General features: G+C 41.5%; 1 protein-coding gene across 6 annotated transcripts in view; it reads right to left on the bottom strand.

The window, feature by feature from the left end:
• The window catches only part of ZDHHC8 (zDHHC palmitoyltransferase 8), a 132,853-nt gene extending 121,056 nt beyond the window's left edge, over positions 1-11,797 (bottom strand). For 2 of the 6 annotated variants that reach the window (XR_012777798.1, XM_075516602.1), the window contains exon 1: positions 1,051-1,277. Coding sequence is in view for 3 of the 6 variants with exons in the window: in XM_075516602.1 (XP_075372717.1) it covers positions 1,051-1,154 (104 nt within the window). In the remaining 3 variants the exon portion in view is untranslated. Of the gene's footprint in view, positions 1-1,050; positions 1,278-6,142 lie in introns of those variants that run through there. The other 4 variants (XM_075516604.1, XM_075516603.1, XM_075516605.1 and 1 more) reach the window with 4 other exon arrangements.
• Positions 11,798-11,928: the final 131 nt, after the last annotated feature.

Raw genomic sequence — 11,928 nt, forward strand, 5'->3', positions numbered from 1 at the left:
AGAATGGTATCACAGCCAAACCAAGAAGGATAAAGACACAGACACATACTCCCACTGTTATATAGCCTTCTGCTTCCAACAGCTTCACTGAGCACAGTTAAAAATCAGCAATGGCAAAACAAGGAAAACGGAGTTTCAAAACAAGCGAAACAATAAATCTTAATATCCAACAGCGATCTTTCCACCTTCCCCAAAAGCAGCTTAGTCAAAGCTCATTTTGGAGCAGTTTTGTAGCATCTCTCTCGAAATGCCAAGAACGCCTCTGCAGGGATGCTGCCCTCACCCCAGCATAGGAAGGGTCAGCAATCTACATAACTCAAGTTTATATAAAGGGAGAGGAAACAGAAAGCTGAAGCACTACACCCCTCACATATTAATAGAACTACAGGAGATCTGCAAGCCGACCGCCAGAGCTCGATTCTGCATTTAAGGGAGAAGGGAATAAGAGGAAACGGGGAGGGGGGGAAAAGTTTCCCCCTCCCTCCTTCAGGCAAACCGAAATTCGTTCATTAGATCCTCAGGCTTTTAGGGACAGTTACATAAAAATATCTAGAACCCGTAACGCTTAGAATAGGATTCCTTCCACTTCAACAGGCTCTGCCGGATAAACCCCGAAACACGCGAGGGATTCACGGAAAGGCCAGCTCTCCCTCCTGAAGCCGGAGAGCGGCCGGATAAGGCGCAAGCTGGGTTCGGGGCTGTCGGCACCAGGGCGGCTGGGGCTGGGGACGCGTCCCTCTCGCACACCCCAGCCCTGCTCGGACAGACGGGGGAGAGGGGGGCTGCGGTTAACGGGCATCTTTGATGCACACAGCCGGCAGCTGCAGGAGTCTGGTGGGGTTTAGGTGCCATGAAATGGTGGATCTGGCTGTCAGACACGTTTTACGATACGGAGAAATACTAAGCCTCTGCAAACCCAAGCCGGGAAGGGATAGGAGGAGGCAGGCGGGGAGCGGGACCAGCAGCGGCGGGGCCTGGGGGAGCTGTCAAGGCCAGCCGCCTCCCCCCGCCGGCCCCAGCCCGGGCCCCCTCCGCCAGAGCGGTACTTACGTGAAAACAAAAAATAAAGTAGTCGAACCCACTAACAAGGCAGCTGCTGTGGAGACAGGGATGTATTTAGTAGGTTTAAACCTCTTTCCAGTGCTGCTGGGCATCCTGTAGTTTACACATCACTATGTAAATCCAACCCGAGAGGAGGGAGCCGGGAGGATGCGGGGACCCTCCGGCGCGGGGAGAGCGGGACCCGGGCGGCAGGGAGGGAGGGAGGGGCGAGGGACGGGGAGCAGCTGACCTCCAGCACAGGAAATCCCACCCACACCGCCCAGCCCACTCGGCTGATGTCAACCAGCCCCTTAAGGTAGCGCTGCGGGGAGAGCGCGGAGCTGGGGCCGGGCCGGGCCGGGCGGCGGGGCGGGAGCGGCCGCTCCCCGGGGCAGGCGGGGCCGCCGCTCGGGGCGCAGCCGGGAGCGTCCCTCCTGCAGCGGGGAGGGACCCGCCGCAGCAGCCCCGCGGGCGGGGCGGAGGCGATTCTGTCCCTCTTACCAGGAGGGGGGGAAAAAAAAAAAAAAAAAAAAAAAAGCGCTATTGATCGAGCTTTACAAGGCTCTCTGTGGGACGTTAAAGCTATTTTAACAGTTCGCTCTACAACAGGGCTCTAGAGGTTGGTTGCAAAATGCCTGGGTTGTGCAGCTGCTGCACTGCTGCAGCACCCCGCTGCGCTCTGCGTGAAGGAGAGGGTCCTTCCAGGAGAAGCGTATTGCAGGATCAGGGCCTGCAGTAAATACAGAACTAGTCAAGCTGGACACAGCGCGCAGTGCCAGCTCGGTGAATAAAACCCTACATTTTATTCAGCTAAACCCAGATTCACAGTATTAAGAGAACTGCTGCACTCTGCCCAATTTAACTAAGACGAATAAATGAGTGCAAACATAACTGAAACTACGCTATACTCTGTTCTTTTTAAATCTATCCATGAGCATCAGGAGGCAGAAGTAAGAGGTAATTTAAGGTAACATCAGAAAGTTCACCGAATCCGCTTTCTAAAGAGCCCTGTGTCAATGGCTCCTCTGTTTGCATTCAGGGGGCACCACCCAGCAGCTCTCTAGTCAGAAGTAAATCCTCAGATGGGAGGAAGGGTTCAAGGCCACTTGGAAGTTTAGAAATCAAGACCAGGAGCTGCAGCTCGCTCCCTCGCTCCTGCTTGCTCCCTCAGCTAATCCCCCCTTTGCAGCTGCCAACACGCAGATGGAGTAACCACTGCATCAGGCAGCAGAAGCCACATCTGCAGCTTCTGTTGGGTGTTCTTAAAAGTAAACTTGCCCTAGAAGGCATATACTCCAGTGCTGTTCTGAAAAAACATTATGGTTCCCCCTTGTAAGACACTAGATGAACTCCATAGTCCTAGAGGTATTAGGAACAGAACAAGTAAAACCCAACAAAAAAAGCAAGCAAGGGTCCTCAGCTTTGCAGTTTGCAACAAAATTGTGAGCATCAGCTTTAATACAAACAAATCCTGCAAGTTCCAGCCTGAAGGCATACGGTTATGTGAAATCTCAGCTTTTGCTAACAACTGCTCTCCCTCAAAAAAAAAGTATTCTCTAGCCCTCTAAGAACAACTTCAAAAATGTCAGGGTTTATCCAAAAGGGACTAAAGCCAGGAGGCAACTCAAAAAGAACTCCAGAGTTAAGGTTTTTTTGAGGAAAGGGAGAGACAACATCTACTTAAGTTATTTTTGAATGCTTGGGGGACCTTGAGTGTTTCCTGTGCTTCACCACTCCTTGTCATGCCAGCTTATTGAAATAAGTGATTCTTAAAATCCTTGTAACTAATCAAAAGGGTAACAACTTTACACAGAACCAAACTCCGCATACTAATCTGAAAGCCTTCAGGCGCATCTACACTAGCATATTAAGTTGGATCAAAAGTGTTCTTTGGAAGCAAATCTCTCGATCACCATCCCTTACCACGCTTTGATGCATATCGCTGAGTGGTCTCTGAGTACGGAACTGGATTCCTTTTCAACAAAACTAAGCCGGAAGATACATTTCAGGAGCACACCTAATACACTTGGGTCATCAGTTAGCTTAGCACCACTGACATCGGCAGAGACTTTATCACTTTCATCAGTTCAAGCCCTTTCCTCCTCCCCACTCAAGCAGCATTCTTGATGAATAATTTCAGCTGCAAACAGAACCCTGATTATTTTTCCACTGATATTTTTATTTTAAACTGGAAAATGTTATAATCAGAAGCATTACAGACCACTTATGAAGTTTGGTTAGCATCCTGTAATGGACAGTAAGAAACTTACTCAAATGCATTTCTTAGGGCATGAAAAGTAGTAAAGAAGTTATCTCCCCAGTGACAGTCAGATCTGCATTTTTAGCATGGACATGCAAGTTTCCTTTCTAGGTGAGCAACAGAATCATCCTGTTGAGTTTCTAGAGGAGTTAGGGAGCAATAAGCACAAGTTCATTTTAAGATACATATTTGGAGGTTGGCAATTTACTTAAATTTCATGCTTTTTAAGGACAAAGCCTTTCTGGGACAGTAACATTCCTTAATGTGAACACAGGAGTTATTCTTAAGGAGACTATTCCTACTCTGTTCTCTGCACCTCATTACTTTCAATTGCATTTTCCTGTAAGTATTCTCACCTCTCCAGAAAGTCTGGTTCTCAAAGGCAGCTTTGCAAGTGGGGAGGATTCAGTGCTCCTGCTCCTTCCACCCTGCAGAATGGTTTTCCCTTTATCACTGACACACTAACACTCCTCCACAGTGTCACTCTTAAGAGCCTCATTTAGAGGGCCAATCTTTCAGGCCACTCCCATTCTGGAGGGAGGTACTCAGCAGCAAGCAACTTTGCTTTTTTTTTTTTTTTTTTTTAAAGCTCCCAGTCATGCAACACTCAGAGAGGGACACTAAAGATAACAGTGTGAGTATGCAGTATCAGGGCACAAAGAATTGTAGCTGTCATAGCAACAAAAGGCGCATTTCCAAGCCTCAACTCATCTTAAAGATCACTGTGCAAGCCCGGTCTGCACTGCACAGTCATCCTGTGGATCAAGACGCTTTTGCTGTGCAACAGTGCAGTCATGCAGAACCAGCATTTCCAAAAGAGGGCTGAGACAGTCCGTTACAAGGTGTCCTGCTTTCAGCTGCGATAGAGTTAATTTTCTGGCATGGTTTAACCCCAGCCAGCAACCGGGCACCACCCAGCCACTCACTCCCACCCCACCCCGGTGGGATAGGGGAGAGAATCAGAAGAGTAAAAGTCAGAAAACTCGGGGGTTGAGATAAGAACCGTTCAATAATTGAAATAAAATAAAATAATAATAAAAGAATATACAAAGCAAGTGATGCACGATGCAATTGCTCACCACCCACTGACCGATGCCCAGCCAGTACCCGAGCAGTGGCCCCCGGCCAGCTTTCCCCCAGTTTCTATACCGAGCGTGACGTCATATGGTATGGCATAGCCCTTTGGCCAGTTGGGGTCAGCTGTCCTGGCTGTGCCCCCTCCCAGCTGCTTGTGCACCTCCAGCCTCCTCAGTCAGTAGAGCATGAGAAGCTCAAAAGTCCTTGATTTAGTGTAAGCACTACTTAGCAACAACTAAAACATCAGTATTACCAACATTATTCTCATCCTAAACCCAAAACACAGCACTATACCAGCTACTAGGCAGAAAATTAACTCTATCCCAGCCAAACCCAGGACACAAGGCTAGTGTTATGCAGAATTGTGGTTTGAGATTTTTTTTCTGCTGCACATTGTAGATTACCTATCAGAAAGCAATAAAGTTCTGTAATTTGGTGTCCAACAATCCGCATAGTTCATCTCTTTTCCTTCCCACTAACATTCCAGTTCTTGAAAATGGTCTGTTTTCAAGGCAGCACAAAGCACTGCTGAGCAACATTCAATCTCACTATTAAAAGGCAAGTATATTTAAAGCCATGAGATGACTTTACCATTCAAACAGTAAGGATGCCTGAGGAGGACTTGACTAAAGCAGAATAGGCATGTCTCAGAGTCGCTCTCCTGGAACACCTTTATTTCAAGGACCATAGTTTCTGGATTCACACTACCCGATTAGCATGCCAGAAGATTTTGGCAGCACTGAGGTAAACAGCAATGGCAGCATGAGTTAGGAAAAGATTTAATGACTACCCAAAGAACTAATATGGCTACAAAGAACAATCAAAAAATAATCTGGCAGAGTATGGCTAGTAATTGCATGTCTTTTTGCAGGATTTTACTCTGAGGTTTTACCTCAAAAGAGAAAGGGCCAACCACGGAAGCTGTGTTAGAGCCACATGCCAGGGTACCATTCTCAAAGCTGGTTAAGATGAAAGGAAACTCATGACAGAGCAAGCATCAAGAAATCTTGATTGCCATGCAATTTTCATATCAAATCAGGGCACTAATGTTAGCTGGAAATCTTAGCTACATGGTTAAGAAAATTCTTTTATTTTGCATGCTTGGAAGTACTGAAAAATCCCTGGAATCTTTTACTGGTCATTGGGCAATTTAGCTCCCAGCTCGTATTAGCTGCTGTCATTAAACAATAACCAGAATAAATAATTCTACTTTTCTTTCTGGGTTTGCTTACTACAATAAATGCATTTGCCAGTCCATGTAGTACCGGTGACCTCAAACTGTTCAGGGTCACTGGCAGGACCCTGAAGGATCAGCAGTTAGGTGTTCAGTAAAAGCTGTTTCTCCCTCAAGCTTGCAGTGCTCGGCACAGAGGACATCTGGATCATCTCGCACAGCATGGTGCTAGCAGAAAGTCCAAGCAAGGCTAGACAGTTCTGCGTACAAACCAGGCCTACTAAGTTACCCACTGGAACTTTAATATGACAATTTTCACTTAGTTGTTCAAGTTTATTTGTTACTAGATATATCAAGAAATTATTGCCTAATAATGACTTTTCAGTAGCCTAAACAGATATCCCACATAATTTTCTAGATTCTTCCAAAAGATATTTCCCATGGGATAGCATTTGCTTAGCACAGAACTCATGTAACATGTATTTCCTAACTGCAGCGATGGGGCATGTCAAGTTGCATTTATTATGAGACTTTGATTATTTTATTTACGGACCGATTCCCAAACCATCCCCCCACAAGGAACTACTTACATTACAATAATGTAGGCCTCTGAATAGTTTTGAAGATTCACCAACCATCCTGCTTAAAACCATTAATGAAGTGTAATTCTCCTCCACCAGGATAGAATATCACTCTAAACAATGCTGCTGAAACTCAGAAAGCCAACGGTGATTCATGTACCAGCAAACAAATTAAGATATTAAAACTGATAAGCACTATTTATATGAAGCAATGTAACTTTATACCTAGTAGAACAGTCTTGAGAAATATACTCCAGAGAACGCAACATATTCAGTCAATTTTAATGCCCAATCCATCTTTGTTGATGTTTACATAGCTATAGTTGCTTTTATGGAAAAACAGCATTAGAAAACTATATACTTTAAGCTACTTGAAATGAGGACAGCCAGCACAACGTGAATAGGCAAGAACTTATGACACCATTAGCTTCGCTGTGAACTCGTAAGTAAATTGCACATCTTGATACAACAGTTAATAGCTACAATACAATGAATCAGCTGATGTAAATTTGTAGAGTCAAGACTGATAAACAACAACAAAAAGTTGAACTTCTCCAGCTTGAAAGCTGAAAATAAGTTTAAGACTATAAAGTTCATGAAATACTTGCAGTAGTCAGATAGCTTCCACAAAATAAAGTTTGCTGTACATAACGTCTAATCCAGAGTTGTGCTAGCACCTGGTTTGTACTTAGAACACTTGTCATTATATTGGTTAAAAGCACAACAGACGAACTACATTCCACAAGCCCTAGCTTCACCATTAATACTTAAAAAAGTATTTCTACAAATGTAATTTTTTTAAGGATATAATGTAGGTTGCATTTTTATTAGGAGACTGTAGCAAACTAGTTACCCAAGTCTTTCAAATATGAACAGGTCTTAAGTCAGCAGTTAATATCTAATGTGATAGAAGTGGGCAAAGATATTCCATGCTTAAATTTGCATCTTGGAAAAATAACACCAGTGGTCATAAATCTGATGCATAACTGTAGATACCAGTAACTATTCAACTCTTAAATATAAGGAGGTTTTTTTGCTCCTGTGCTTGTCAGTTTTCACAACTTCAAGAATTACTTCCTTATGATATAATTGCACAAGCTGCTTACTTGAGAGAGCACCTTGTTTTCACATGAACTACAGTCTGAGAAATCACTTACATGTACAATCCACTCTACAGCTGATTACTTCAAACTTTTCTTCATCAAGCAAAGTAATTCTGATCTGTTGCAGTTAGTTTTTGTTATCTCCTGACTCTGAAAATGATACATTGTCAAAGATTTAGTTAAGGTTTGTGAACGACTGGTAATTCCTCTTATTTCTATTTTAAAGAGTAATTCTAGCTAAATCTAATTAGGAAGACCTTTAAAGTAAATCCTACATAAACCATCATAAAAGTAAAAATTAAAAAAAAAAACCCTTTATACACACCTCACTTCACTTAACTAGTGCAAGTTTACACATAAACAAGACCTCAGCAATTTAAGAACACTTTGAAATTAGTTTGACTAATCAAAATTAAGACACTAGCTTGCCATAGGCAGCTTAGAAAATACAGCTTGCTAGAAACAAGCTGGACCAGCCAGAACAGATAGGTGTACTGGGATCAGAAGGGCATAAATGAAGACTGCTAATTGGAGAGAGGTTTGGGTTTGTTTTAAATAACCACACCAATGTTTAAGTACTCAGCATTGAAAGCTGATGGCAATCTGTATAGGAGATTAAAAAAAGGCAGTTTACAGTGTTATCTCCCCCACAATCTCCATTTCTACACAAATAGCTGTAATTCAGTATTAATAAGGTATCAAGTTGAGTTTTCTGAACTCTGAATCAGTCTTTTCTTTAGAGAAAAGTTTTAGTAACATTAAACTTTTTCATTAGGTTAGTCAAGGGAATGCATTGAGAAATGAAGCAGAGTACAGCACAGCATTTCTGTTGGGGGAAGTCAAGAGTCCAGCATGACTCGTCATTAGCCATAAAGCACAGCGTCCACCTTCTGGCCCTGACAGATTCTCAGACTGGGAAATCCATGCTCCAAACTGGTACAGTTGGTCTGGGCTGCAGGTGTTCCTTCACAGGCAGCTGAGTACTGCTCAGGCTGTGGATGCTTTCTGAACCAAATACCTCCCCACACATCTGCAGAGGATACCAAGGGAGAAGAGAGATGCTACACCTGCAAACCTCACCCCCTCCTCCTCTTGTGCACAGCCCTATCGCAGTTCTTTCCATGATGAAGGTATATGTACAAATTAATCGCTCATTTTTCAGTTAAATCCTTCAAATTTTTAAATTAAACAAATTCCATAACATTTAGTAACAAAATTGAAAGAACTATTCAGACTCGTATTTTTGCCCTCTACATACAGGTACTTCTTGAGCATGTTGCATCAAAAATAATAAAGATTCACAACATTCTCATGTCTGCATAGTGTTGAGAAGAATTTTAATTTTCTGAGTTTTTTGGTATCACAGAGAACTTGTGTTTGATACAAGCTACCTTATTACACAGGAAAAAAAAGTCATTTACAGTGTTAAAATACAGCAAATTGGGGTGTTTGCAATTTGTGAAGGAGACATTTAGTATCACTAATACAAGCTTATTCCCTGGAGGGGAAAAAAAAAAGCAAACAACTATTAGTGTAGTCTTCAAAATAATTCACACGGGATTTAGAGAACTATTTTGAATTCATTCTTATAATAAAACACTTAATTCTATTTTTAAGACCTTAACTACCTGTTAAGATGATACTATTTTGATGCTCATCAAAATTTAACCATTTCTAAGTTAAATTAATTATTCAGGTGTCCTCAGACACTCATCCATCCAGTTTTACGCACATGAAAACCAGTAGTGCCAACAAAGGCTGGGTTAAGTCTGGCTATATAGCATCTTTCTGCACTCAAAGCAAGCAGAATTTGTACAAATTGCAGACTTTAGCACCTGACAATGCTTAACTAATCATACTGTAGTTTCCATTTTTACAAAAAATGGATTAAAACCTCTTAAAAGTCTTGACTTGTACCCCCTAAGATTCAGCCACATTCTCAGTAATGCTGTTACTGAAGTTAGAAGCGCTTAAAAAGACTTTATTCTCTAGCCAGCTGCATTAATAAAACTATATTCCCCATCATTTTAGTCTACATTTAAACATGCTAGAAGTTACTTTGCCGCACTGGGAGTAAAAGGGAAAGTAGCCACTATTCAACTGCAGGTGCTAAAAGAGCCTAGAATCCAATTTGTCTCTAGAATCCTACAAATTAAGTCTCAACACACCCCTATAAAGTGCCAAAATTAAAGATACAGTGAATTTCTGTCCTGTGTCTGAACAATGAATTACAAAAGTTTCTATAGGATCCATTTTTACTATGACACAATACCTTCAAACAGGTTCACACATTTAAATCACAGTGAAGTTATTGCCATTTCAGAAACAAGTATAAGGCAACAGACATATTTTAGTAGTTGCCCACAAATTCAGGAAGGAGCTTTTGCACTACACCTTGTGCCTACCTTTTTGTCAAAGGACTATTATAATTTTTGAGCCAAGTTACTATTTTAAGACTCCCTATTGCCTGACAAGACAGGTCAAGTTCTATCATCTCAATAACCCTGTTGACAGTGAAGATGGTGGGAAAGCACGAACACCTGGTGACCTGGGCAGGGGGGACAAGAAGACACTACATTATCTAGAACTCAGTATACAGTAAGCTACAAAAACATTTCAAGGGCATCTCTTGGTAGTCTGTGTTACATATAGGAAAGTTTATCATTAGAATGACTTGCACAAGAAAACCCTTATTTCACCGAGATCAATTTTAAAAATACTTACTGCTTTTTAATTTGTAGAACAGCACAACTATAGCTTCTAAAGTAACCAGAACAATGACTTAACCATCCTTTAGTTTAGAAGGCTAAGACATTCTTCAGCCAAATGCTATCCAGAGAAATTATTTTACTCCATGGTCCCTCATAACTTGGCTCTTTGAGACTGCAGACTTGCATTAACGATGGTTGTAATCCATTAACTGTAAACATGGATCAGTTAACCTAAACAGGAATGGAAATGTCTTGAAATCATTTAAGCATGCATGAATAAGTAAAGAGGAGAATAAGAGAGGGTAATAAAATTAAGCAGGAGCTGTCAATATCTAAGATTGAGACAAATTAGAGTCATTCAGGTGTTTCCTCCCCTCTTCTGTACAATGTTTGACAGTGAAATCAAACTCACCCATTTTGCTGCCTTCATCACTTTGCCCCTGCAGGTTAAAAATGCATTCCCAGTAAGAGTTCTTTAAATAAAAAGCAAATCCTTTAAATGAAAATGTAAATTTATTTTGAAATTTTTAAATGTCATTTCTATCAATTTAGACACACTGTTTGACATTATCAGATCAGAGAATTTACAGTGACTTATGGATAAAGATTTGGCTTTTACATTCAAATGTTAAGTACTTCAGAATAGCTTTGTCGTTATTTCCAAACCAGAAACACTAAAGAGCATTTTATTTTGCCTTTCAACCATCTTTGTTAATTAACAGACTTTTGATATCTGCTGTACTTGAAGGGGAACATGCACAACACCAAAGGAATTACTTGGTTGGAATGAAGTGAGTACCTTAATTACAGCTCCAGATTTAAGGCTAGTCCATTGTAGCATCAAAAGGCAGTGCTAAGTAGAAAGACAAGATTTTTTTAAAAAATATATTTTCCTCATGTAGACTGCAGAGCCTGACCTACTTGAAAAGCCTCTTTATGAAGATAAAAAAGGTCTTCCTATTCAATGTTAACATCATACAGCCTTAAAGTTTAGCAAGTTTTGCCCAGTTTTCATAATTATTTTGGAAACAGTATTACAGAATTCCATTGCTATCCTAACGCTACCCTGGTATTAGTGGTTAACAATGAAATTCAATTAATCTATCAGACTTAAAAATTGTGTTGATTTTATTGCTTACTATAGTTTATTTTCCTACTCTCTAGCACTAACTTGAAACCGGATAAACAGAAAACATTTGCAGGGAAGAGATTTGATCAGTTTGCCCATTCTGGCAAGGAGAGTGCCCCTCAAGCATGTACGACACAATTAACTGTTCCAAAGTGAATGTCAGACCGCCATTCTCCAAGAGGGACAGCCTCCCACCATGCATCTTAAAAGTTCAGAACCCCTCCAATTTGTAAAAACAACGCAAGCTCCAAAGCCCTGGAAAAAAGCTTATAGATTTTAGAGTACAACTTTATGATATGCTGACACAGGGAATCTCATAGTAAAGTACTCAAACAGTTAAGATTCCTTTGTATACACCTCAGTATAACAGGCTGCTGCTGCCTTCAGTCAGCAAGTAGCACATCAAGGAAGATCTGGGACCACAGCAACTTTGTGCTAGTCAAGCATTTGTAATATTAACAAGGGGGGGGGAAGGGGGCAGAGATTTTGTTTTGGAAGAGGAAAATACTTCTCAAGTCTCACGTAATACATTTTCTCCCCCACCTTTATTTTCACTGTCTGATGGAACATCATTAATAGTGTGCCAGGAATGCTCTATCGCCTGATTCCAGAAGTCTGCTGCATTTCAAGAATCACAGGCACACTCCCTGCTCAGGAACACACAGCAGAAAAAGCATGAAAGGTCTGTTACATTAGTTTTAGAAGCCATATAAGAAACATGTATATAATCTTAATCTTCCCTGTTGGTAAAGTCTGTTAACCTAGTTAATCCACAGGTATGATGATATGTATCTCAACACCCAATGAAACAAGTGTATTCAGAAGCCTTTAAAGTATATAGAAAACTCAGTT

Source organism: Mycteria americana, chromosome 13, assembly GCF_035582795.1.
Source record: "Mycteria americana isolate JAX WOST 10 ecotype Jacksonville Zoo and Gardens chromosome 13, USCA_MyAme_1.0, whole genome shotgun sequence".
NCBI classification, from domain to species: domain Eukaryota; kingdom Metazoa; phylum Chordata; class Aves; order Ciconiiformes; family Ciconiidae; genus Mycteria; species Mycteria americana.